The following is a 25,087-nucleotide window of genomic DNA, read 5'->3' as shown; positions in this document are numbered from 1 at the left end:
AACCTTGATCTCCAACCTTTGTCAATCAAGTTGTACGTGTTTTAATTGATTAGTTATCCTTAACTTTCTGCCTCGTCTTGTAGTCTTATTGTTATGATTTTATATGCCTTTTTTTGGCTTATTTCTGTATGTACACTCGACGTGACTGTAAACGAGGGAAACCTCAGTTGCCTTTCGAGTTTAAAGCTTTGAAATGAAATGAAATGATGAGGTGAGCATGCTTGTTCCCACCGCTGGGGAAAACAACTCAAAGAGATTCAGGAGTAGTAGTCAAACAGGCAGGAGAGGTTTAACAGGAGCATCCAGGAGACACACATCCCTCCCGAGCTGAAAGGAATAACTCCATACATCCACCCTCTGGGTAATATCAATATGCCGCCTATTAAGAGTGGGATGGGTGCGAGCAACTTAAGAATGGCGGAGGTTTTTACGTGATTGCTCGACCCCATCCGTTCCCCCTTGAGATCTACGATTCCAGAGGAGGCAGTGGGGTAAGGAGTTGATTCAGACTGAGCGGTGCTTGTCAGCTGGTAAGGATGTTAAGGGAGTGTGGAGAGAGAGTCAGGCAGTCAAGAGGGTCACATGACGGGGACACACACACACACACGTACCCTGGCGTTTATTAACAAACCAGAGGAGGACGCTCCCTGAGTAGCACGAGTGGCCAAGAGGACAGAGAGGGGGAACATTATTCGCTCTTACACACACACACACAAACAAATTGATCATATGACTATGTCAGTTGTACCCTAAAATCTGTCAAAACTAGCCTGTGAGCTTGAGTGCTTGTGATCTGCAGTGTGTGCGACTGTATGTGTCTCTTTCCATCTCTCCCCTGTGTGTGCGTGTGTGTATATGTGCCTCTCTCTCTGTAGCCTATCTCTCTTCCTCTGTGTGTGTGTGTATGTGTCTCTCTCTCTGTAGCCTATCTCTCTTCCTCTGTGTGTGTGTGTGTGTGTATATGTGCCTCTCTCTGTAGCCTATCTCTCTTCCTCTGTGTGTGTGCGTGTGTGTATGTGTCTCTCTCTCTGTAGCCCATCTCTCTTCCTCTGTGTGTGTGTCTCTCTCTCTGTAGCCTATCTCTCCCCCCTCTGTGTGTGTGTGTATAATTGTGTTTGTCTCTCTCTCTCTGTAGCCTATCTCTCCCCCCTCTGTGTGTGTATATGTGTTTGTCTCTCTCTCTGTAGACCATGTCTGTCCCTCTCTCTGTAGCCTATCTCTCTCACCCTGTATGTGTCTCTTTCTACCCCCCCCCCCTCTCTGTGTGTGTGAGTTGTTTGTTTGTCTTATTGGGATCTCCATTATCTGTCAAATGAATGGCCGCTAGTCATCCTGGGTGGGTGGGTGGGTGAGTGAGTGTTGCCATACCCTCTGCTCCAGAGCGGTCTGTGTCTGCTGCCGGAGGAGGGTCTTCAGAGGCCCCGCCTCCTTCCCGGCGCTGCCTCCACTCCCCATCCCTGACCAGACAAAAAGGATTGTGCTTCAATCACATTGTTTTACACGAACGCCAAACTGTTAGGTATCATGCCGGTCCCTTTCTACTTTGCTCCCATATCGTCCAATTTAGTCGCTATGCCAATTATTTTCCTGGCCGTTGCGCTGCCCTACTGTCGGTCTGGGGAGGGTGTAGACCGTAGACTACCACATGCTGCCCCACTGTCGGTCTGGGGAGGGTGTAGACTACCACATGCTGCCCCACTGTTGGTCTGGGGAGGGTGTAGACTACCACATGCTGCCCCACTGACGGTCTGGGGAGGGTGTAGAGTACCACATACCGTCGGTCTGGGGAGGGTGTAGACTACCACATGCTGCCCTACTGTCGGTCTGGGGAGGGTGTAGAGTACCACATGCTGCCCTACTGTCAGTCTGGGGAGGGTGTGTAGACTACCACATGCTGCCCTACTGTCAGTCTGGGGAGGGTGTAGACTACCACATACTGTCAGTCTGGGGAGGGTGTAGACTACCACATGCTGCCCTACTGTCAGTCTGGGGAGGGTGTAGACTACCACATACTGTCAGTCTGGGGAGGGTGTAGACTACCACATACTGTCGGTCTGGGGAGGGTGTAGACTACCACATGCTGCCCCACTGATGGTCTGGGGAGGGTGTAGACTACCACATGCTGGCCCACTGTCGGTCTGGGGAGGGTGTAGAGTGTAGACTACCACATGCTGCCCTACTGTCAGTCTGAGGAGGGTCTAGACTACCACATGCTGCCCTACTGTCGGTCTGGGGAGAGTGTCGACTACCACACGCCTCCTCTGTTGGTCGGGGGAGGGTGTAGACTACCACACGCCTCCTCTGTTGGTCTGGGGAGGGTGTAGACTACCAAACGCCTCCTCTGTTGATCTGGAGAGGGTGTAGACTACCACACGCCTCCTCTGTTGGTCTGGGGAGGGTGTAGACTACCACACGCCTCCTCTGTTGGTCTGGGGAGGGTGTAGACTACCACACGCCTCCTCTGTTGGTCTGGGGAGGGTGTAGACTACCACACGCCTCCTCTGTTGGTCTGGGGAGGGTGTAGACTACCACACGCCTCCGCCAATACACGTGGAGTCAGCAGACATTTCACCCGACAACTGGTTGTTTCACTGGGAGAGCGTAACGCTTGCGGAGCTTCACACCATCACCCCCCAGATCCTCTCCCTGCTGAACAGGCGCCCCGACCGACCAGTAGGAGTCGCTGTTGCAACGACCAGGACTCGTACCCTCCCACGAACACTGCCAAATGTGTTTGTAGGGACGTCTGACCAATCCGGAGGTACCGCTGCCCGGGAATTGAACCCGGGTCTCTGTAGTGGTAGGCGAGTGCTTAGACCTCTACACCATCAAGCTGCACCCCCTGTTGATTTTATTTTGAAATCATACTACAGCCATTTAATGCAATTACCGGTATCGTGTCATCATTATTGTATCATTGTATCATGCATACAACAATTTAGACAGAGTAGTACAGATACCTGCTCCGTCTTCATCTCCACACTGACCTAGTCTTCCTACATCTACTAGCTCCCTCTCCCTCTCTACTTTATAAACCAAAAGGGATGGGCATGCCTGACCAACACCAAATGCATCAAAGCCACATGCTGGAGTAGAGAACCGTGGTTAGGAAGTCAGGTGAGGGCAGTCAGTAGTCTCCGCGCAGGGCGACAGCAAGAGGCGAGGTTACTTCATCTAACTGTACCACTATCAAACTAACATGGGGCTAACAGAGGAGAAGGGGCCTACTGTGGACAGTGACCACTGCATTATAATTTTTTTAAAGAAGCATTTCTGATTGGTCACGCACAATCTCAAACCCTGCCCTCTTTTTGCGATCCTCCAATCACAACTGTTGCCTCCCTCGAGTTTGTGATTGGAGGGTCAAGAAAAGAGCTTGATATGTCAATTCTGTTACTATGCAATTTGCATGCCCCCCCATTGAATTCCACTTGCATGTTGATAACATTTTCCGCTTCCAATATCTCAAAAAACTAAAAACTGGTGCAAATTCTTGCTTTTTGGATGGACTGACAGACCCCCCCCTCCTGGTTGTTACAAATCAGACAGAATGCAAGACTCTGAACTATCCCTTTTAAAGAGCATTTTTGCGACCATATTATTCACATCCACCTCGCAGAGGTTGCATTTCTGTTGGGAGGCTGTTACTACAGTTAGTAGGTGCTCAGACGGGACACTGTAACAAGGAACTCATTCTAAGAGCTGGTGTGAGTCTAGTCTTGACTAGAGAGCAGCAGCACAGTGCCCCTACTGTACCGGAGGACGCCAGCATCAGATCCCCACTGAAGGACACGCTCTTCCTCAGCAAGGAGGAGTCTGAGTGGACTGAGAAGATAGGGGGCGGGGTAGAGGCTCTGGGGCCTGACCCGTGATGCCCGCAGCCCATTGGCCCAGAGCCGGGGAAGAGCATAGTGTCAGAGGAGAAGGTGGGGGTACTGGGGCAGAGGAAGATTCCAGGCCTGCTCCTTATTGGCTGGTTCATCGCTGTCCAGCGCGGAAAACAGATAAAGAGGGAGCAGAGAGGGGGAAAATAGAGAAAGAGAAGAAGAGAGGTAGAGCGATGGGAGGGGGGGGAATGGGGGCGTTAACGTAAAGTGGGTGAAAGAAAAAAAGGGAGAATTACATGAAGGAAGTGGAGAAGGAATAAGATATGCAGGAGATGTGGAGAGTTGATCACAGAACTGAGATTGACCATATTCACACAGCAGCCATTTAGCTCTTATGTCATCTTAGGTGGGAAGAGGCAAGGAAACTATATATATATATATAAAAGGAAGGGTCATCCTGTCACTGTGTAGTACGTGAACGCACATTGGTGCCAAGTGTGGAAACTTTCAGTTTGGTTGACATCGAGTTGAATGGGATCGTTTAAACAGGTTATTACTAGGGATGTCCGATATTATCGGCCTACCGATATTATCGCCCGATATTGGCAGAGAGACAAACACATATACACACACACAGAGGGGGGAGAGATAGGCTACAGAGAGAGACACACACATATACACACACAGAGGGGGGGGGGGGGGGGGATAGGCTACAGAGAGAGACACACACATATACACACACAGAGGGGGGGAGATAGGCTAGAGAGAGAGACACATACGCACACACAGAGGAAGAGATAGGCTACAGAGAGAGACACACATATACACACACACGCACACAGGGGAGAGATGGAAAGAGACACATACAGTCGCACACACTGCAGATCACAAGCAATCAAGCTCACAGGCTAGTTTTGACAGATTTTAGGGTACAACTGTGACATACATACTCATATGATTTGTGAAAATATCGGTAGCAGTTTAAAAAATAAATAAATAAAAAATTACTTTTATTTAACCTTTATTTACCCATGCAAGCAAGTAAGAACAGATTCAGATTTTATTTATTCTCAAAAGTATGCATAATGTTGTGTTAATTCCACGACAAGAGATATGTAATGTTAATTACCTGAAATTATTCCGTTTTTTGGGGGGGGGGGGACCCTGCATATATCGGTATCGGTTGATATCGGTATCGGAAATTAACCCTTTATCTGCCAGAGATTATTCTGATCTTAATCCACTCTCTGCCACCACTGTAAGTCTATGGAGATGTTTCCCTTCTTTGCAGGGCTATAACTTTTTAAATTGTATTGCTAAATTGACATTACTATGGCCCATTCAACATCAAGTATCTATCGTTTAGGATGTAGCAACTTTATACTTTATAAGGGGGGGTTTATAAGTCCGTGGCCGACGTTAAATCATTTATGTAGTATGGGTGATATGTTGATCGGAGCAGTTTGTATGTATAATAATAATCAAACACGCTGAAACTCACCGCAGCTTCCTCGTAGCGTTGGGCGATCAGCGTGGAGCAGAAAGTTCGCTATTATGGGATGTCGATCTAGTTGGTCCAGTTCCAGGTTGTATAATACTATATACGTCCAAATCATGTTGTTTATCGAGTTATTGGCAACGGATCGCTATCCAGTGTATCAAGCTGGAGTCCCGCGAGCGATAGCGAGTGGCCGGACGAAATATGGGTGAGCACCACTTCCGGCCGCTCACTTCCGGTTTTGGCACCTCGCCGATCGGCCACCAGATGGCGGTCTTGCACCGTTGGAGAGTTGAGAGGAGCTCTACAGCACCCGTCAAGTCTCCGTGGGTGAAATATGATTGCCATGACAGATTTTTGAAATATTGATCTCAAAGACGCTGTACGACGTCATTGGCAGATTACGCATGGCGAGGAATGACGTCTAAACACGTTAAAGGGTTAAGAGTTGGACAATATCGGTATAGGTAAAAAAGCCAATATCGAGCATCCCTAGTTATTACCTCAGATGTCAGAACTATCTGCAATTTGTTGCATTGTTAACCTGCTAACTTTATATATTGGATGATGCATATTTCCTCAGATAGCTGGTATATTTTTTTTAATACAGGCTTCAATAGAAGTCGGGCACCAAGCAGAGCATGGAACTCTGGTATTCTGACGTGATGACCCTTCTTTCTTTTATAGTTTCCTTGGGAAAGGGGTGGAAGGAAATCCCTGTCTGAGCTTGACATAAGAGCTAAATGACCGTCGTGTGATTATGGTCAATGAACACGACCTCAACAGAAAATGTAAATAAGAGTACTAATTTACCACAGGGAGAAAAGATACATAATGTACGTTGTTGTTATAGCCATAAGTAATATATTTACTTATTGTATAAGTAATATATTTACATTTCGGATACTTACATAATATAAACATTCAAACTAACAATGTTTGTGGTCACGGGCGGGTGCTCTGACCGCTAGACTAAACCACCCGTCCACCCAAATACAAACACAGCAATACTATGATGATGGCTTGTTTTAACGTTTAACAGTTATAGTTAAGATAGAAAGTTAGGGCTAAGGTTAAGGTTAGGGTTAAGGTTATAGTTAGTTTTAGGTAACAGTGTTGTTAAGGTTATGGTTAGTTTAAGGTAACAGTGTTGTTATGGTTAGTTTAAGGTAACAGTGTGGTTAAGGTTAGGGTGAAAAAATGTGTCTCAGGAGAACTTAACGTGCGTGGAGGTTCACGCCATTTCCTCCAGATCCCCTCCCTGCTGAACAGGCGCCCCGACCGACCAGTAGGAAGGAGTAGCTGTTTGCAATGACCAGGACTCGTACCCCACCGGCTTTCCACCAGCAAACACTGCCAATTGTGTTTGTAGGGGAACTCAAAAGTTTTCTGAACGTGTTCTTCTTTGCAACCAGATTGTGCAACACCTGTAACCGCCTCCTCTCGAAGTCTTGCCTACTGCGAAGGGCTGCTGTTGGACTAATGGACTCTTTTGCTTTTCTTTTGCTCTCAGGTCGATTTTGAGAATGAAGGTGGTGACATTTCTCCATCTCAGCTTCTTGGTCTAGGTTGGCTTCTGTACCTCATGCTTGAGAGTTTGATGTTTCTACAGAGCTTCACATTAACTGGACAATGCTTGCTCTCCCTTGAGTAGTGTTGAGTGGCAGACTGCTGCACTGCTTGCAAGTAACCTTCCCTGGTTGGTCAGTTTTACAAAAGCAATCCAGTGTTAGGGCATGCGTACACTTAGCTCACATTTCCAGCTGAAAACGCTGGCAGTGCGCCGGTAGTACTGGGGTGGAGCGTTTGCGGTGAAAAAAAGAAAAACGCAGCACGAGCCAGCGTATCGCTCTGAAAAGTTCAGAAAGATTCAACTTTAAACGCTGGGAGCGGCCGCACACAGGTGCTGAAAAAAGAAGCCGACTGCAGCGCATTTCCTATAGGCGGCAGCATGCGGCCGCATAAGCTCCCTCCCCATTGGGATACATTGAAAAAAGACACTTGCGGCCATAAAAATTAGATAGGTGGACCCGGGCCCTTAGTGTGTTTCCTAGTGTGTTGAAGTCTTTACAGCATCTCGCGCCACTCAACAAAACTGCTAACATTATCGATAGCCAATGAAAATCTGTTATGCAAGAATAGCAGGTCTGAAAAATGTTGCTTTCGCGTTTCACTTAGACAGGTGAAAAAATTATCAAAACATAACATTTTTTTTTTAAATTTTAAAGAAATGTATGAATGTTTTTTTATCATGATTTTAGGTCCGAAAAACCGGAAATCCGGTTAAAAACGGAAAAATCACATCCCTGAATATATATGTACTTACTTTAAAAATATATATAATTATTTGTAATAGTGTACACATTGTACATTTTTGTAAATATGTCAATATATTACTTATATTACATAATAACATAACATACAATATGTACCTTTTTCCTGTGGTCAATAAGTACTTTATTTACATATTTTAATGGATGGAGAGAGCTTCCTCCGGTGCACCCAAGACGGCCTCCACAGGACTTTGATAATGTTGTTATGGGAAAAAGGGTTGTTTTGAATGTGTTCTGAACTTCTGTCTGCATGGCACTCAGAGAGTTGGAATGTTCAACAACACCAACACTGGAAGGTCTTCTGACCGTCAACATTCTGAGTCTAATGCACCAAACCAAAGAGGGTTTCCATGACATTATCAAACATACTATGGCAGCTATTTTGAGATGCACTCTGGAAAAATGAACATTTAAAAAATGTAAATCTTATCCCGTTAAGCCCTAGACATATTTTCCGCCTAAAAGTACATACCCAAGTAAATGGAAGATTGCTCCACTTGCGTGTTCTTGGTATCTAGGGACATCTATGGACCTCAGGGAGTGTATTCCCAGTGTCAGAAATATTGTGTCTGTTACTGCGCTTGAGTAAATTGTAATGAAGCAAAGGATTTTGCCATATTCAGAAGTCATACCTCTATGGATCGGCCCAAATCTCCTCTTTCAATGGCAGTTAAATCTGGATTTAGTACCACTAGGTGCCCGATATAGGGCAGCAAAGAACGTGAATGAAATCTACTGTAAGTACAGTTACTTTTGTATAACGTCCATAGCTCCGCCATTTCTTACTGGTATGACACAAGTTTTTTTCCTAGACGTTCACAGAAAGGTAAAAAAAAACAATATACGTTGTATTTTATGGCAATAATATTGAGGTTTGTAGATATAAACACACGAAAATCACGTCAATATTTGGAAGAGAAAAATGGTTGTACTTCTGTTGTCGGAGGCTGGTGTGAGCTGGGTAGTGTAGTTTTATGAAATTTAGACGTCCATCGAAAGCCCTGGGTCTGTCTTAGGACTACAATGATGTCATGATGGCTTCCTTTATTTGCGTCTAAATTGTCAGTTTTCCGGTGCAATGCACAGAGATTTTTATAAGCTCATATTTATAATTTATAATAGCTCATAACACTTAAAATCATTGGTAAACAAACGTAGTGCTGAAAATATACACTTTGACTGCTGTTTTGACAGGGTTAGGGTCTTTACACTTGGCTACATTTGAAAAAGAAAAGCAACATCACTTAACATGGACTGTATTGATTTATTTGTGACGTGAAATAAATTGCCGGGCTTAAGAGGTTAATGGGAATGGCACTTCTATCAATTAAAGTTCTTTAGTTGACACTAAAAATGTATCGATATACCAGTATTGAGATATATATATATTAGGGGTGACAAACGATTAAAATATTTAATTGCGATTAATCGCATGATTGTCCATAGTTAATTGTGATTAATGGCATATTAATCACACATATTTTATCTGTGCGATGTGCCTTAAAGGGACACAGTTTAATACTCAAGATAGGAGTGGACAGATGCAAATTTATGTATATTCAATTAAATGTATAACCAAAATTACATACAAGGGGAGAGATAGAGAGAGGGGAGGCACACACACACGCACAAGCTACAGAGAGAGGGACAGACATATATATACACACACACAGAGGGGGAGAGATAGAAAGAGACACATATACAGGGGGAGCGATAGGCTAGAGAGAGGGACAGACACAGTCTACAGAGAGAGGGACAGACTACTGAGAGGGACAGACACAGGCTACAGAGAGAGGGACAGACTACTGAGAGAGGGACAGACACAGGCTACAGAGAGAGGGACAGACTACTGAGAGAGGGACAGACACAGGCTACAGAGAGAGGGACAGACTACTGAGAGAGGGACAGACTACTGAGAGAGGGACAGACTACTGAGAGAGGGACAGACACAGGCTACAGAGAGAGGGACAGACTACTGAGAGGGGAACAGACACAGGCTACAGAGGACAGACACATACAAGAAATGCATGTCACCAAAATGACACATTATGTCCAAATAATTGTGTTGTTAATACGAATTTGTGTTAGCATGTTATTAACACGTTAACTTTGACAGCCCTAATATATAAATACTAAATTAAGCTTTTCTTGTGTCCATGGTTTAAAATGGTATTCTATGTACAATTTGTTGTATGCTTATAGAAACACACACTATACTGTGATGTATCATCAATTATGACAATATCGCTACATCCCTAGTTGATGACGTCGAGCGAGAGGAAGAATGCGGAGTGAGAGTAGGAAAGATGAAAGACAGAACAGAGCGAAAGAAAGACTTGTGAGAGAACGAGAGAAAGAGAGATTGTGAAAGAGGGAAACAAGAGTCACAAGTTCACCAGGGAGGAAAAATAAAACAGGATGGGGATAAGGGGTGCGGGTACTGGTGTAGGAGCCCTGGCCTACGGGACCCGTGTGCCCGTTTAGGGTTCAACCGGATTAGAAGGCTTGGAAGGAGTCCACAGGGCACTGGTTACAGTAACTCTACCCAGTGATTAACCTTGAGGGCCTTCTAACCACAACGTGACCTTGGATCAACGCCGGCCGCTACGTGAGACACAGTGCTTCTAACAGAGGGAGGGAGAGGAGACCAATGTCAGAGAGACCTGGTGTGTCTTCCACAAGTCTAATACTAATCTTTTTTTTTAATTATTATTATTATATTTCATAGATTGTAATGACAGAAATCTATTATATATATTTTTTTATCCCAGAGGTTTTAATATCAATTCTCTGCTAATTTTATGCCCGTCTATAATTATGCTGATTCTATGCAAGTTTTATGCCTATGTCTATTTTGTGTCTACATCTGCAATTTTTGTATGAAAGGTGCTATACAAATAAAGATTAGTATTATTATTACTACTCTAAACTACTAGGGCCGTCTTCCACTAAAGACATTGTTAGTCGACTAATAGTCATAGTACTTGTCAAACTAATCGATTAGTTGATCAACATGATTTCATCAACAAATTTGTAAAATAATTTAGTTTCCCTCTTTAAGTCTAGGGCTTACCAGAGATGTGCTCATCATGTCTTCAGGATATAACTACCGGTAATTCAGAATAGAAAAAAAAAAAAAAGGATAAAAACAGACTACGGTACTTGACTAGCAAGGTCTCGAAACCGATGGATTAATCACCTAAGAGGAGGCAGCCCTACTACCTTATCGTCTGGGCACATGGATAGTGGCGAGAGTTCTAGGGCCGTTGTTGACTACAGAAGTTCTCTATTTGATTAAAAAAGAAGCATAAACAACCCAACTAATCTGGGGGGACAAAAGACCCCCAATTACCAATCAGTCAGCTAATTGACCTATCTCAAACCCCGCCCCCTCTCTTCTTGATCCAGATCAAGAAAAGAAGGCAGGGTCTGAGATAGGTCGAATCGACTTAAAGAGGTCCCGTTTGTTCCCTATCACGCGCGTCAAGGTCTCCGATAGGGCAGTTCTGGTGAAGACACACATGGCCACTGGGAGGAATGGGAAGGATGGGGGGCAAAGTTAAAGAATAAAACACAACACCACGAATGAAAAACACACAAAAAAGAAATCAATAAACTGATGTAAAATATAAAAGAAAATACAATAATAATAATAATAACAACAACAACAACCACCATCACATCCAGAGAAGAGCACCACAGCGAGGTCCAGTACGGAGAGAGGTCGGGGTGGGTTAGACGGGGGAGGTGGGGGGGGGGGGGGGGGGGGGTGTCGTCTTACCAGTCTTGGGCGTCAGACTGAGGTCAGTGTCTGATGAAGAGGACTGACGGCTGCATGGCTTGGAGGGAGAGAAGGGGGGAGGAGAGGAGGAGGAGGTGGGGAGGGCTCTGAAAGGGGTGGGGGGGCCGGAGGACGAGGGTGGGTCCTCGTTGAACACCGGCCTGCCAGGAGAACACGACACACACACACAGTCACACACACAGTCACACATGTCAGTCGCCACCTCGCCCTCTGAACATGTGTGTGAGTGAATGTGTGAGGTGAAGTACGTGGGATGGTGGTTTTCAGGGTGTGTGACTCGTTTGCTGTAAGGTGAGGCATGTTTTTTTTTTAAGCGCTACAGATGAACTCTGGACTGCGGAACAAAAAAAGCAAGCATATGAAGCCAGGACAGAAACACACAGAAGAGAAGACCACGTGAAACTGAACAAACGAGAAAAGAAGATGACAAAAATTAAATAAAACACACAGAAGGCACAACAGAAAGGGCAGACGAAAACTAACACAGGAGTAGGATGAGGAGAAGCATGTGTCCCAGTAAGGTAAGAGGAGACTGGGTCGGGGTGACTGGGAGAAACAGAAGCTCTTCGCTGGGTCAGAGACCATGTATCACAGCCCTGACATACTAAAGTAATGAACCAGAACACACCCAAAACGGAGCGGAGAGTCTGACGTGGTGGTAGCTGTCTAGACTGGACCTGGGAGCAGTGAGTCTGACCTGGTGGTAGCTGTCTAGACTGGACCTGGGAGCAGTGAGTCTGACCTGATGGTAGCTGTCTAGACTGGACCTGGGAGCAGTGAGTCTGACCTGATGGTAGCTGTCTAGACTGGACCTGGGAGCAGTGAGTCTGACCTGATGGTAGCTGTCTAGACTGGACCTGGGAGCAGAGAGTCTGACCTGATGGTAGCTGTCTAGACTGGACCTGGGAGCAGTGAGTCTGACCTGATGGTAGCTGTCTAGACTGGACCTGGGAGCAGAGAGTCTGACCTGATGGTAGCTGTCTAGACTGGACCTGGGAGCAGTGAGTCTGACCTGATGGTAGCTGTCTAGACTGGACCTGGGAGCAGAGAGTCTGACCTGATGGTAGCTGTCTAGACTGGACCTGGGAGCAGTGAGTCTGACCTGATGGTAGCTGTCTAGACTGGACCTGGGAGCAGAGAGTCTGACCTGATGGTAGCTGTCTAGACTGGACCTGGGAGCAGAGAGTCTGACCTGATGGTAGCAGTCTAGACTGGACCTGGGAGCAGAGAGTCTGACCTGATGGTAGCTGTCTAGACTGGACCTGGGAGCAGTGAGTCTGACCTGATGGTAGCTGTCTAGACTGGACCTGGGAGCAGAGAGTCTGACCTGATGGTAGCTGTCTAGACTGGACCTGGGAGCAGAGAGTCTGACCTGGTGGTAGCTGTCTAGACTGGACCTGGGAGCAGTGAGTCTGACCTGGTGGTAGCTGTCTAGACTGGACCTGGGAGCAGTGAGTCTGACCTGATGGTAGCTGTCTAGACTGGACCTGGGAGCAGAGAGTCTGACCTGATGGTAGCTGTCTAGACTGGACCTGGGAGCAGAGAGTCTGACCTGGTGGTAGCTGTCTAGACTGGACCTGGGAGCAGAGAGTCTGACCTGATGGTAGCTGTCTAGACTGGACCTGGGAGTGGCTGAAGTAAACATGAGAAGCAAAAGAACGTCGGAAGGCTGAAGTCGAAGGCTTGTCGTTTCTGGGTGTAGGGGGAAATACCTCTTCACTCTGTGTAAGACCCTGGTCTCGACACTAAAGAGCCTACCGTTCTTCTCCGTCTAGAAATGTCTAACTCCCTCTTCTGCTCACTAGGCTATTCCGCTAGGTAGTGTCTAAATCCAATCACCCGGAAGGACCTTGGCAGGAAGTGGCCAAGCTGCAAAGTCATAAGGTAAGATAAGGTAAGCCTATCCCTTACCTTAACCCTAACCATACATCTTTCTCAGCTAAAATGCGTAACTCAGCAATGAAGCTGACTTGAACCTGAAGCTCGAGTCTGCTGTCTCTGCATACCGGTGAAGACGAGCGTGGGGACAGAGATAGAGAAGCTCTGGGACAGCCTCTGGGAGCCGCAGACCGAGTGCACAGGGCTGTTGTGGGTGGAGCGACATCCGTGGGCCAGGGGAGACCTGGGCCAATCAGCACGCGGGAGAGGAAGAGAGGCGGCCACAGTCGGACACATACAGCGAGAGACGGGACCGATCCCGTGGCAGAGCCGGAAGGAGGAAGAGAGAGACAACAACAACAACAGTACAACACACCACAACATTGCAACAAAGAAAAGGGAACAGAGGAGGACAAAGAGGAAAGAAGAAGACGCGGAGGGGGTATCTAGGTCCTGTTTTACCCCTCACTCCCCTCTCTTTAAAGCTTTTAAAGGCTTGTATTAGCGACATAAAACTCATGCACAACTCTCAGGTAGAGATCTCAGTCTTCCACAGAGACACAATCCCAATCTCTCTAGCACACAGGAAGACACAATAAACATACAGAGGCACAGGCTTGTTCACATACACACTAGGGATGGGCAAAACTCAAATTGCCATTAAATAGTCACTAAATAAATATAACTACTATATAGCAAACGTGAGATAATCCAACAAGCGAGCAAACTAACTGGCTGCTGTCATTGCCAACAGCTAGATATTTGCGAGTCACAGCAGGCTAACATTATTCTGAAAGTTACATTGCTGATGCTTGAAAAGTCTGAGCTGCCACGTTAATTTAAGGTTTTGTTTTGACTTAATAGCGAATGTGAAATAATCCAACAAGCAAGCTAGCTAGCTGGCTGCTGTCATTGCTAACGGCTAGATATTTGTGAGTCGCAACAGGCTAGCGTTATTTCCAGGAAAGAAATCATTAATTCCGAAAGTTACATTGTTGATGCTTGAAATGTCTCAGCTTCCATGTTAACGTATGGTTTTGTTTTTACATAATAGCAAACGTGAGATAATCCAACAAGCAAGCTAGCTGGCTGCTGTCATTGCTAACAGCTAACACTAGCGGAGCAGGCAAGCGTAAAGTATTCATTCAGAGAGTTACATCACTGATGCTTGAAATGGCAAACGCATAAAACGTGGCTATAATCGAACGTATCTGGTCTCTCTTTCTTCATCTTTCTTTTCTGTTCTCCCAGCTGTTAACAGACTGTTATGCTACCTGGCTAGCTACCTGTACCCAGCATACCAGTCAACAGTTAACAGGGTCCCCTCAATACACTACACAGTGTAGGTGCCGGTAAAAACAAGGGAACATGTATTTTATGAAACAAAACTAAATGTGCATAAACTATTTGATTATTCTAAAATCGATGCCCATCCCTAATACACACACACACACACATAGGACTTCTTCAATCAAGCCTACATAAACTAGAGTCCCACGCTTAAGCTCAGAATCAAATGTACAGTACTACTGGTCGGGTAGACAAGAGAAAGTGACGAGAGGAAAAGAGAGGGGAGGAGGAGTGAGCAGAGAGCCGATGGAACGGATACTCACTAGTAACACGACGCGGCACTAGTGCATGCAGAGGCAGAGCAGAGAGCCATGCAAGAGCGGTCTAAAAGAGCAGACAAGGGTTTGAGGATGGCTGCGCGTGTACGTGTGTGTGTCTCAGTCAGGATATGAACGTGTGCTGTTAGTAGCATGGTGTCAACAACAACACACACAGGGCATAATAAAGACACAAAAAGGCAGACGGAATTCAATAAAAATACTGAGACACACACAGGAGTCATTAAAAGGACTGGATATACAGAGTAACAGTCTTTTTTGTTGTTGTTGCCGTTTCGTTTTAAAACACACCATCTCTACCACACAAAAATTTGTATAGACTAATTTTCTCTCTCTCTCACACACGCGCACGTAAGATGCAGGGTCCATGCCTGTCGTGGGCTCATACTCACTCCTTGCAGTCCTTAGAGGGGGAATTGCAGGCGGTGGAAGAGGGGGCTGTGTTAGGGTGTGTGTGTGTGTTAGGGTTGGCGGGGGGGGCGAGGGGGGCAGCGGCTCCCCCGGTGAGCTTGTCCAGCGTGCAGGCGGTCCCGATGGCCCGGACCACCAGACCGGACTCGCCCTCCAAGTCGAAACACTGCAGGTAGCCCACCACGGCGTTCCCGCCCATCTCCAGCACCTTCAGGCCGATCTTCCTCTGCAGCTCACCTGGAGGGCCACGCAACGTCAAGTCGGCCATGCGGGGGGAAAAGGGAATATATTAGCACTGCCTCTTTCACGGTGTAACCAGAGAGTGAAAGAGAGAGTTATGTAATTTGCATGGGGAAAAAAAGTTCTTATATTGAGGCCAATGTGGTATTTTTCATCTACCGTCTATTCTCATCCCACTTCCAGTTCCATCTTAAATTCTTCATAATACAACCTTTTGCATGTTGTATATATCATTAACAATGGTCATGTCAAATATTGGATCCATACCAGTATACCTCCCAGCCCTGAGATCCTCTATCCTTTGTAGTCTTGTGTTTGTATCAGGGTTCTTGCAGGGTCTTAAAAAGTCTTACATTTGTTCATCAGAATTTTAGGCCTTAAAAAGTCTTAGATATGATTTTGATAGGTATTGTACTACAGTAGGAAGTTACTTCTATGTTGTGATAACCTCTCTGTATCTCATTCAAATGTGTTTAGGGGGAAATATGCCGTTGCCGATATTTTGCGCATGGGAGCTAGACCAACATACTTCCACGTTAGTTCAACGCATGGGTTGCAGTACACCGCCGAACCACTAGGCGGCCTTGCTGCGCTGTGTTGTACAAACGGCTATATTTTCGGACTTCCTCGACCAGTATTCCCTCGATTTGGTCCGTGTTTGTAAGGTAGTTAATCATGATCGATAATGGAGCGCTCTGACTGAGCTCCCGAGATGATAAATGGTAAATACGACGGAATTAACATGCAGGAGCTCCTAGCAAGAGAAGCAGTGAGGCTAGCGCTTTCAAATGGAGCCCTACAGTAACATGCAGGAGCTCCTAGCAAGAGAAGGGTGTCTGTGATCAAACGGCGAACAGATGGATAATATGGGGTGATTATTTGATTTTGGGCATTTATGTCCCTGGGATATATTTGAAAGAAAAAAAAATATTTCCAGATTCTTTATGCTATCATTGATTAGTATAATTAATTACTTACCTAGACTTAATTATTCAATTTAAAACATAAATTTTTTATCTTATTTTTTGTTGTTTAATGTTGGAATTTTACCATTTTCACCATGTCCCAATCCAGAGTTTTAACGTTTGGTCTTGTATTTCTCTAGAAAAAACTATTAAAAAAACAATACTTTTAGGTATATATTACTATAACTACATTTGAATCAATGATTCTCTGCCAAATATTTAACTTAAGTACAATATGTGAAAAAAAAATATCAAAATAGGTTTGTCCCTTAATATCTGTGTCATTACCATCACGTTGAACTATTTGCAATACAATGAAGTGTTGGCTACGCCCCTTGCTTTGGTACCCATTACAACCTGTAGTGACAGTGGAGCACATGGCTGTCAGAGTGGAAGACTGACATTTTGATCACCAGGAATGTAAGATATTTTCACATTTACTTACTCATACTATAGAATATGTTTATTGTGTGTCATTACCAAACACACTATAATTTGATAATGCTTTTGAATCTTAGTCAAACTTCTTCATATTTGTAAGTACATTGAGTACATTGCTAGCTAGCTAAGAATTGAATATAAGCAAGTTTGATGTTATGCTAGCTGTTAGCTTAAAAGTAAGAAAATGCCATTACCATCACGGTCATTACCGCCACACAATGAAGTGTGGTGGTAATGACAACGTGTGGTGGTAATGACAAAGATATCTGTTTATAGCTCTTTTTTTTGATAACATTACTTGTATGTATATGTAAATATATGTTGTGTCTCATTTATAACTGATATTTATTGTTATTTATTTATTTATTGGTTTTTGGATTTGTTTATGCTAGTGTCTTCACCATGGCACCTAAATCAACAGGCCAAAGGTCAAAATCATACAGAGACAGACTTAAAGATGATCCAGAACAATATCAAAGATATTTTCAAAAAGAAAAAGAGCGGTATAAAAAGAGAAAAGAGACGGGTAAGCTGCAATGCATATCTCAGCTGCCCAAATGCACACAAAGATATAAAAGGCATCAATGGCGAATCAATCAAAGAAACAAAAGAACAAACGATAAGCAAATATGAAATATGGATGACTACCTAACAGTGAACTTTCAAAATGTTCAGTTGCTATCGCTATTAGCTTTATCTTTAATCTTTCAAAATGTTCAGTTGCTATTGCATGCACTCATCTGTGTTTCACTACACACATGAGTGCATGCTTACCAACTGTCCGTCTGCAACACTACTATCACCAACATCTAAGAATGGAGATCCCCCCTTGAATGGCCCTTCTAAGGTTTCTCTCCTCCACACTGCCTGTGGAGCTTTTTTCCCTATCGTTAGGTTTTAGTGAGTTTTTCCTTACCTTCGCGTGGGGTATGTCTGGGAGTGCTTGCATTCTTTAATTTTTTATTTTTTTTGCATTCATCTAAAAATGTTTGGACCTTATGGTGTTCTTGTTCTGTTCTTGACTTATTGTTATGTTTTCTTCTTGACTTGTTTAAAGAAGACCTGTACGGCCCATGGGGACATTAACGTGTGTTGTCGGGACTTATAAATAAATTTGATTTGAATAGCCCACCAGTGTCACCAACAGAACAGCCTGAGCAACACAATGCTGTCCCTGTCCCTATTGCCAGATGTGAAAGTCCCAATCAGCCTACACCACAAGAAACCCCACAACAAAGAGGACGAAAAAAGGTGAACAGAAACAGAAGTAAATTCTACAGAGATCTGTGTGAAGCCAACCTGATGTTGGAGAGAGCAAAACGAAATATGGAGAAATATAAAAAACGGTATGAAAGACTGTCAAATAAGCTCAAACCACAAGAATCGTCACGATCAAAATCAAAACAACAAATGAAGTCAAAGAAATGTGATCTCAGGAAGACACTATATTGTTCCACAATACTCTAGTGTCAGAGCTGCGAGACACCAACACTAAAGAGAAGCAAGTAATTTCAAAGTTTCTAAGGGGGGGAATTCTGAAAAAGTACAAGTTGGTGTATCTGGCTCAAAAGGAACTTGGATTCTCTGCAAAGATGATGCGGAAATACAGAAGAGGAACTGGACTTCAGAAGAAACATGCAAATGCATTGCCTCTCTCTACCAGGACAAAAGTCAAAGAGTTTCTGGAACGTGATGATAACTCACAGGCAACAACAGGGAAGAGACACTTTGACGCGGAAGAAAGTGAAAATGCAAAAGCGCTTTCTGAATGAAACGTACAGTCTTTGGCGGAAATTCAAGAATGAACATCCACAGCTCAAGATTTCCTATAGTAAGTTATGGAAAACCTGCCCATTTTGGATAGTGAGGCCAACCGTCCGTGATAGGGACACATGCTTGTGTAAAACACATGCAAACACTCAACTGATGGCTGACAAACTGCTCCATCACAAAGTGCTAAAGACTAGCAACATTAAGGGCTGCACGGTGCTAGTTGCACCCTACTTACAATTCATTATAAATAGAAAATGGGGGACCTGGTGTAAACAAGACGAAAGTCTTTCTCTGGTCTGCATCCCCTTAACAATTGTGTGTATTGAGCCTTACTGTATTGTACCCATTCTGCAATCTGTTAATAACATTTTCAATCAGTTAAGACTGAGGAGATGGTGTTTGACCCCAGAGGTGTTGGGGACCACAGGCCTGTGGTCATCCACACACAGTCCATCTCGCCGGTCTCTTCATATAAATATCTTGTGATTTTTGTCGATAACACACTAACCTGGAACACCCTTGTAGATAGCCTGTGTAGCAGACTACAACAACGACTGCACTTTCTACGTCGCCTTAGAGTTCATGGTGTAGATAAAAAAAAATTTGTTACTTTTCTACCAATCTGTATTAGAGAGTCACTCTCATCAGATACGGTATTACAGCTTGGTTTGGTAACCTGTCTGTACAATTAAAGTCCAAACTGGTCCGTCTGATGCAGACTGCATGGAAGATCATAGGGGTGAAAGGTCACCCATCCCTGCAGTCTATTTTTTAACAGGCTACTCTAAGGCAAGCCAATAGAATAGTCTCGGACCCCTCCCATGTCTTACATGCCGAGTATGAGCTACTGCCCTATGGGAGGAGGTTTAGAGTTCCACGCTCTAGACTAAATAGGTTTAAAAACTCCTTTATTCCGATCTCAGTTAAACTTTTAAATAGTGCCAGATAAAGGGCAACTATCGAATAACTGATATTTGGTTGTTATATTATCGATATTCGATAACCGATATTTGGGTTTTTTGGGTATACTATACTAGCATATTTGTGTATACTATTCTAATGTGGTGTTGCCAGACATCCTGCTGTGCAGGTACTTTACTAGACATGTTGTGTAGGCTATTATTGTTAGGCCGATTTATTGTGTTCTTATTTTGTTATATAGGATGGCCTAAAGATGCGTTTCCTGTTTATGTTCATTAAGATGCATTAAGTTATGTATTTGTCAACTTGTCAATGCAATTAAACTTTCAAATTTAGTTCTGCCTTCTTGTCTATTCTCAGTCCTTGCCCCACAATGGTGGAATGAACTACCCACCCCAGTTAGGACAGCCGAAACCCATCCAATCTTTCGCCGTCGACTAAAGACGCACTGCTTCAATCATTATCTGAAATCTAAATCGTGTCTTCTTTTTAAGATTTTCCCATTAAAAGTTTTAAAACACATGGTGACAACCAACCCCATAGTGTGTGACAACCATCCCCATGATGGGGTTGGTTGTCACAATGTGTCAGAGTGTCTTTGATAGGTGATTAACTCTTTGTTACAATACGTTGGAAAATGAGAGGGATACACATTTTAAGACAACATCTTAAGCTTCAATTTAATGTAGGAATGACTATTGAAAGATGTTTTGATTATGAGCAATTCACACTAGAGTAAAAAGTGTGACAACGTCCCCCGTTCTCCCCTAATATGGTATAGAATGGAAAATGTGCTGGGCCTTGTCCCAGAGCCCCAACCGATTACTAAAAGACATATGATGCTCAATGCCTCTGTCTGGAAACAAGTATGCTCCCTCATGGAGAAGAAGATGTAGGCATGTTAAAAGAACAAACCTCTTACTGTTAAAGTATGTCGTTTGAAACCATAAAGGTTGTCAGTGTTTTTTTAGATGGTTTCTTAGATGTTCCTATCCTGTTGTAACAGTTGTTGATAATACCTGTTCAAGTTATGACCGATATAATAAACACTCTTGACGACCTGCTTTAACTCCATAGGTTGTGGTGTTTATTATCCTTCTCGTAGACACTTCCACACAGCGTTGTTTCGGTAGCATACATGGAATTAACTACTTCCGGCGCATGAGCGCCTAATATGGTCTGGTCTTAGAGACACACACACAATTGTACTTCCAGTACAATCATTCACATGACATCTCCCCTTCTTTGAGTCAGAGACAGTGTATACTGTTGAATACAAAATTAGTGCAGTGTCCTCTCAAACGAGCAAATAATCTGAGCTCTTAGAAGTGCAAGGTAATACTGTAACCACAATATCAATCAGTTCATTCTTTTTAAATAGAAAAGTGCCATTAATCAAAGTGCTATAATAATAAATAGAAAAGTGCCATTAACCAAAGTGTCATCATAACAATACTTCCTTTCCCCTTTTCCCCCTTTTCTTTTAACAGAGAAAGTCACAATAGAACATAAACCAACATTGTGTGTTACTTTTTTTTTTTTTTACTGAGGGTATGGGGTAGACAACCCAGTCACCTCTGTAGCTGCCGGAGGTTATTCTGCTCCATTGAGGCAAGCCACATGTCTAATAACACACAAAGTCTTTAAATCTCTCAGGTGGACGGATGACTCTGCCCCTGGAAGTCACCCGAGCTGGTTCTGGAAGACTATTCTCAGGCCCTGCCGGCGCCGGGACAGTCTCACGAACAGGGGAAACAGGCTCCCTAGCAGGTGACACGGCCCCTCCAAGAGCCGAAACCCCGATGATGATCTCGTCGTCTACGTCGTCGTCGTCGATCACCATGGCTTTCCTCCGCTCCAGATAGGACGGGGTGCAGAGCGGCGTGACGTCACTCGGAGGTGTAAGCTGGGGTGGCGATGGTTGCTCGCTCGCCTGCATGTCCTCTGCCTCTCCAGGAAGGAATGTAGGTCGTAGGTGGCGCCTGTTCCTCCGCAAGGTCCCGTGGTCTGTCTGGATCAGATAGGACCTCGGAGCTGAGTGTGGCTGCTGAACTGTTGCTGCTGTCGTCCAGCCGGACTCACCGTCGAGTTTCACTGCCACGCTCTGCCCTGGCCTGAGAGGTGGAAGTGCTCTGGCACCATAGCGTCGGTTGTAAGCATGCCTGTAGCTCCTTTTCGCCCTGGCGTCAGCTTCACGCACCTTAGCGAAGTCGGGCCACACAGGCAACAGCACTTTATCGACTGTAGGCACCGTCGTCTTGATCTGGCGGCCCATCATCAGCTGTGCAGGACTGGCACCCGTGGCTTGTATTGGTGTAGCTCTGTAACTCATGAGAGCCAGAAACGGGTCATCCTGCCGTAGGATCCTCTTCGCAGTCTGCACTGCTCTCTCAGCCCCACCGTTGGCCTGAGGATAGTGAGGACTAGAGGTGATGAGTTTAAAGTCATATGTTACAGTGAAACTCTCAAACATCTTGCTCGTGAACTGTTTAGCATTATCAGTGTGAAGCTCATCTGGACAACCCCACCTGGCGAAGATATTTTTCAGACGAGCAATTGTGGTCTCACTCTTCATGTTTGGTAGATGAGCTATTTCTATGTAGCGAGAATAATAGTCAACAACTACCAAGTAGTTTTCTTTCTCGTACTCACAGATGTCCGCCCCGATCGCCTGCCAGGGCCTCTGTGGTAGTGGCGTTGTAATCAGAGGCTCCTTCCTCTGTGTAGGTCTGACCTGCATGCACTCGGGACATTTTGTCACCAGTTCCTGGACCTCTCTCTCCAGCCCGGGCCACCACACACTCATGCGTGCCCGTTCCCTGCACTTGGTGATGCCCTGGTGCCCGTCATGCAACCGGTTGAGTATCTCTTTCCTCATACTGTGAGGAATAACGATGCGGTCTCCGTACAGCACAAGACCCTTTGATAATGACAGGCTGTTACAGCAGTGGTGATATGCTTTGCCTTGTGCTGGTACACTGCTCACGTGCTTCGGCCATCCATCTGTGATCAGTCTGCTCACCACCAGAAGGTCGTAGTCTACGCTCGTCTCCTGCTTGATCCGGTCCAGTTTGGATGGCGACACTGGCCACGCTGCATGAGCTGCGTCCTCGAACGCTGAAACATCAGAGGTTAGTTCTGACACTTCACTCAGAATTACAGACAATGGCTGCCTGGAAAGTGTGTCAGCTACTGTCAGTGTTTTCCCAGGCACGTACTCTGCAATGGGGTTGTACTTCATCAGACGCATCAGCAATCGTTGGCACCGCAGGGGAACTCTATCGAGGTCCTTGTTGTTGATCAAAGGGACCAGCGGTTTATGGTCTGTATGGACTATGAAGCTGTCTAGGCCATAGAGGTAAGTGGAAAATCGTTCACAGGCCCAAACAGCAGCTAAACACTCCTTCTCTATTTGCGCGTAGCGCTTCTCAGCATCAGTTAGTGTCCTTGAACAGAATGCAACGGGTTTCAGTCCATCTGAGTGTCTCTGTAGCAGTACACTGCCCAGCCCGTAGCTGCTTACATCTGAACTCACTATGGTAGGTTTGTTTACATCATAGAATGCCAGTGTAGGTGCGGTGGAGAGGAGTTGCTTTACCTTGTGGAATGCGTTGTCTTGTGCTGCGTCCCACATCCACACAGCCTCGCACTTCAGCAGGTCGTTGAGTGGCTTTATCACTTCCGATAAGTTAGGCAAGAAGCGCCCGAGATAATGGACCATGCCTAGGAACCTTCTTAAGCCTGGCACGTCACTTGGTGGCTGTAGCTCTGTGATGGCGCTTACTTTTGAGGGGTCAGGCTGGATGCCCTCACTGTCAATTCGATGCCCCAAGTAGCTCAGCTGCCTTTGGCGCAGAACGCACTTCTTGTCGTTGAGCTTTAGACCTGCACTCTCCAGGATACGCAGAACATTCTGGAGTCTCCCCTCGTGCTCCTTATCATCTGTACCATGGACAAGGATGTCGTCCATGTACACCTCCACTCCCTCTTGGCCTCTGAACAGCCGAGACATTTCTCTCTGAAAGATCTCCGGTGCACTGGAGATCCCGAAAGGAAGCCGCTTAAAAAAAAATCTACCCACTGGGGTGATGAATGTGGTCAGTTTAGCGGTTTCTCTCTCTAGTGGAATTTGCCAGAAACCACTTTCCGCGTCGAGTAGGGAGAACACTCGAGACTCCGCCAGCTTTGGTAATATGTCATCTATGGTGGGCAGAACATATCTCTCCCTCTTCACAGCCACGTTCAGTCGTTTTAGATCAACACAGATCCTCACCTCATCAGTTTTCTTGGGGACTGGAACCATGGGAGCACACCACTCTGTTGGCTCACTGATCTCCTCTATGACGCCGCACTTGAGCATCCTCTCCAGCTCCTTCTTGACTTTGGGAAGCAGAGGAGCAGACACTCTCCTCGCTGTGTTAATGCTGTATGGGACAGCATCGTCCCGCAGGCATATTCTCACAGGTTTTATTTTCAAGAGGCCCAGATCCGCCCCGAATGTGCCCTGTACCTCCTCCACTCTCTTCACCAGTCCCATTGCCACCGCAACATCACGGCCTAACAGGTTGCTGCCATTTGCTGTCTTAATCACATGGATGTTGAACTTATATTGCCGGCCCTTGTACTTAGATGTGGTAGTGAACAGTCCTAGACATTCAAGTCTACCTCCGGGGCTGTCGAAAGCTGTGAAGTCACTGGATAACTGGGGCAGGTGTTTGAGCTGATGGTAGGTGTCATCTGAAATCACACTGGCGTCTGCACCAGTGTCAATTTTGAAAGTGAGAGGAGTGTCACAGACGTTCAGTTCAACAGTCCATGGCCTATTGGAATCTGTCACGTAGAGGTATTTTGTTTTTATCTCACCAAGGAAGTGTCCTTCACTGTAACTGTCATCCTGCTGCTCCATTGTTGTCAGCTCATTCACTCTTGCAGAGCGACACACGGCGGCAAAATGTCCAATCTTCTGGCAGTGTCTGCACTTTGCCTGCCTGGCTGGACACTGCACATTGTTCGGGTGGTCCCTTCCACACCTAAAACACTTCGTTCCTGTAGCACCACCTGCTGCTTGGAAGCCGCCACTGCCCCGCGCTCTTCCCCGCCCTCTGATTTGTTGGAAAGGCGCAGCGCGCGCATTGTGTCTGACCTCACTCAGGAATGTAGTATCTCCGCAGTTACAACAGCTGTGTGTGACCTCACTGAGGAATGCTGCATCTGCCGAGCCCGCTCTAGACTGTTGGCTAATTTGCCCCTTTATCTGCTCAGACTGTCTCACCATCTCGATGGCTTTCTCCAGCGTCAGATCTGCCATTAATTGTAGCTTTTCTGACATCTCTTTATCCAGGATTCCTATCACCAGTTTATCCCGAATAT

The 25,087-nt window shown here is 45.3% G+C and overlaps 1 protein-coding gene across 7 annotated transcripts in view; it reads right to left on the bottom strand.

Moving 5' to 3' along the window:
• c2cd5 (C2 calcium dependent domain containing 5) overlaps nt 1–25,087 on the bottom strand; it is a 154,036-nt gene that overhangs the window by 116,516 nt on the left and 12,433 nt on the right. For all 7 annotated transcript variants that reach the window (XM_084335043.1, XM_084335044.1, XM_084335045.1 and 4 more), the window contains exons 7-9: nt 15,359–15,614; nt 11,440–11,600; nt 1,369–1,457 (exon numbers count right to left, since the gene is read on the bottom strand). In XM_084335043.1, the coding sequence (XP_084191169.1) occupies nt 1,369–1,457; nt 11,440–11,600; nt 15,359–15,614 (506 nt within the window). The remainder of the gene's footprint in view (nt 1–1,368; nt 1,458–11,439; nt 11,601–15,358; nt 15,615–25,087) is intronic.

The sequence above is a fragment of the Notolepis coatsorum genome (genome assembly GCF_963971535.1).
Source record: "Notolepis coatsorum genome assembly, chromosome: 18".
NCBI lineage: Eukaryota > Metazoa > Chordata > Actinopteri > Aulopiformes > Paralepididae > Notolepis > Notolepis coatsorum.
The sequence above is the reverse complement of the archived record's forward strand: the minus strand, read 5'-3'. Positions and strand labels throughout refer to the sequence as shown.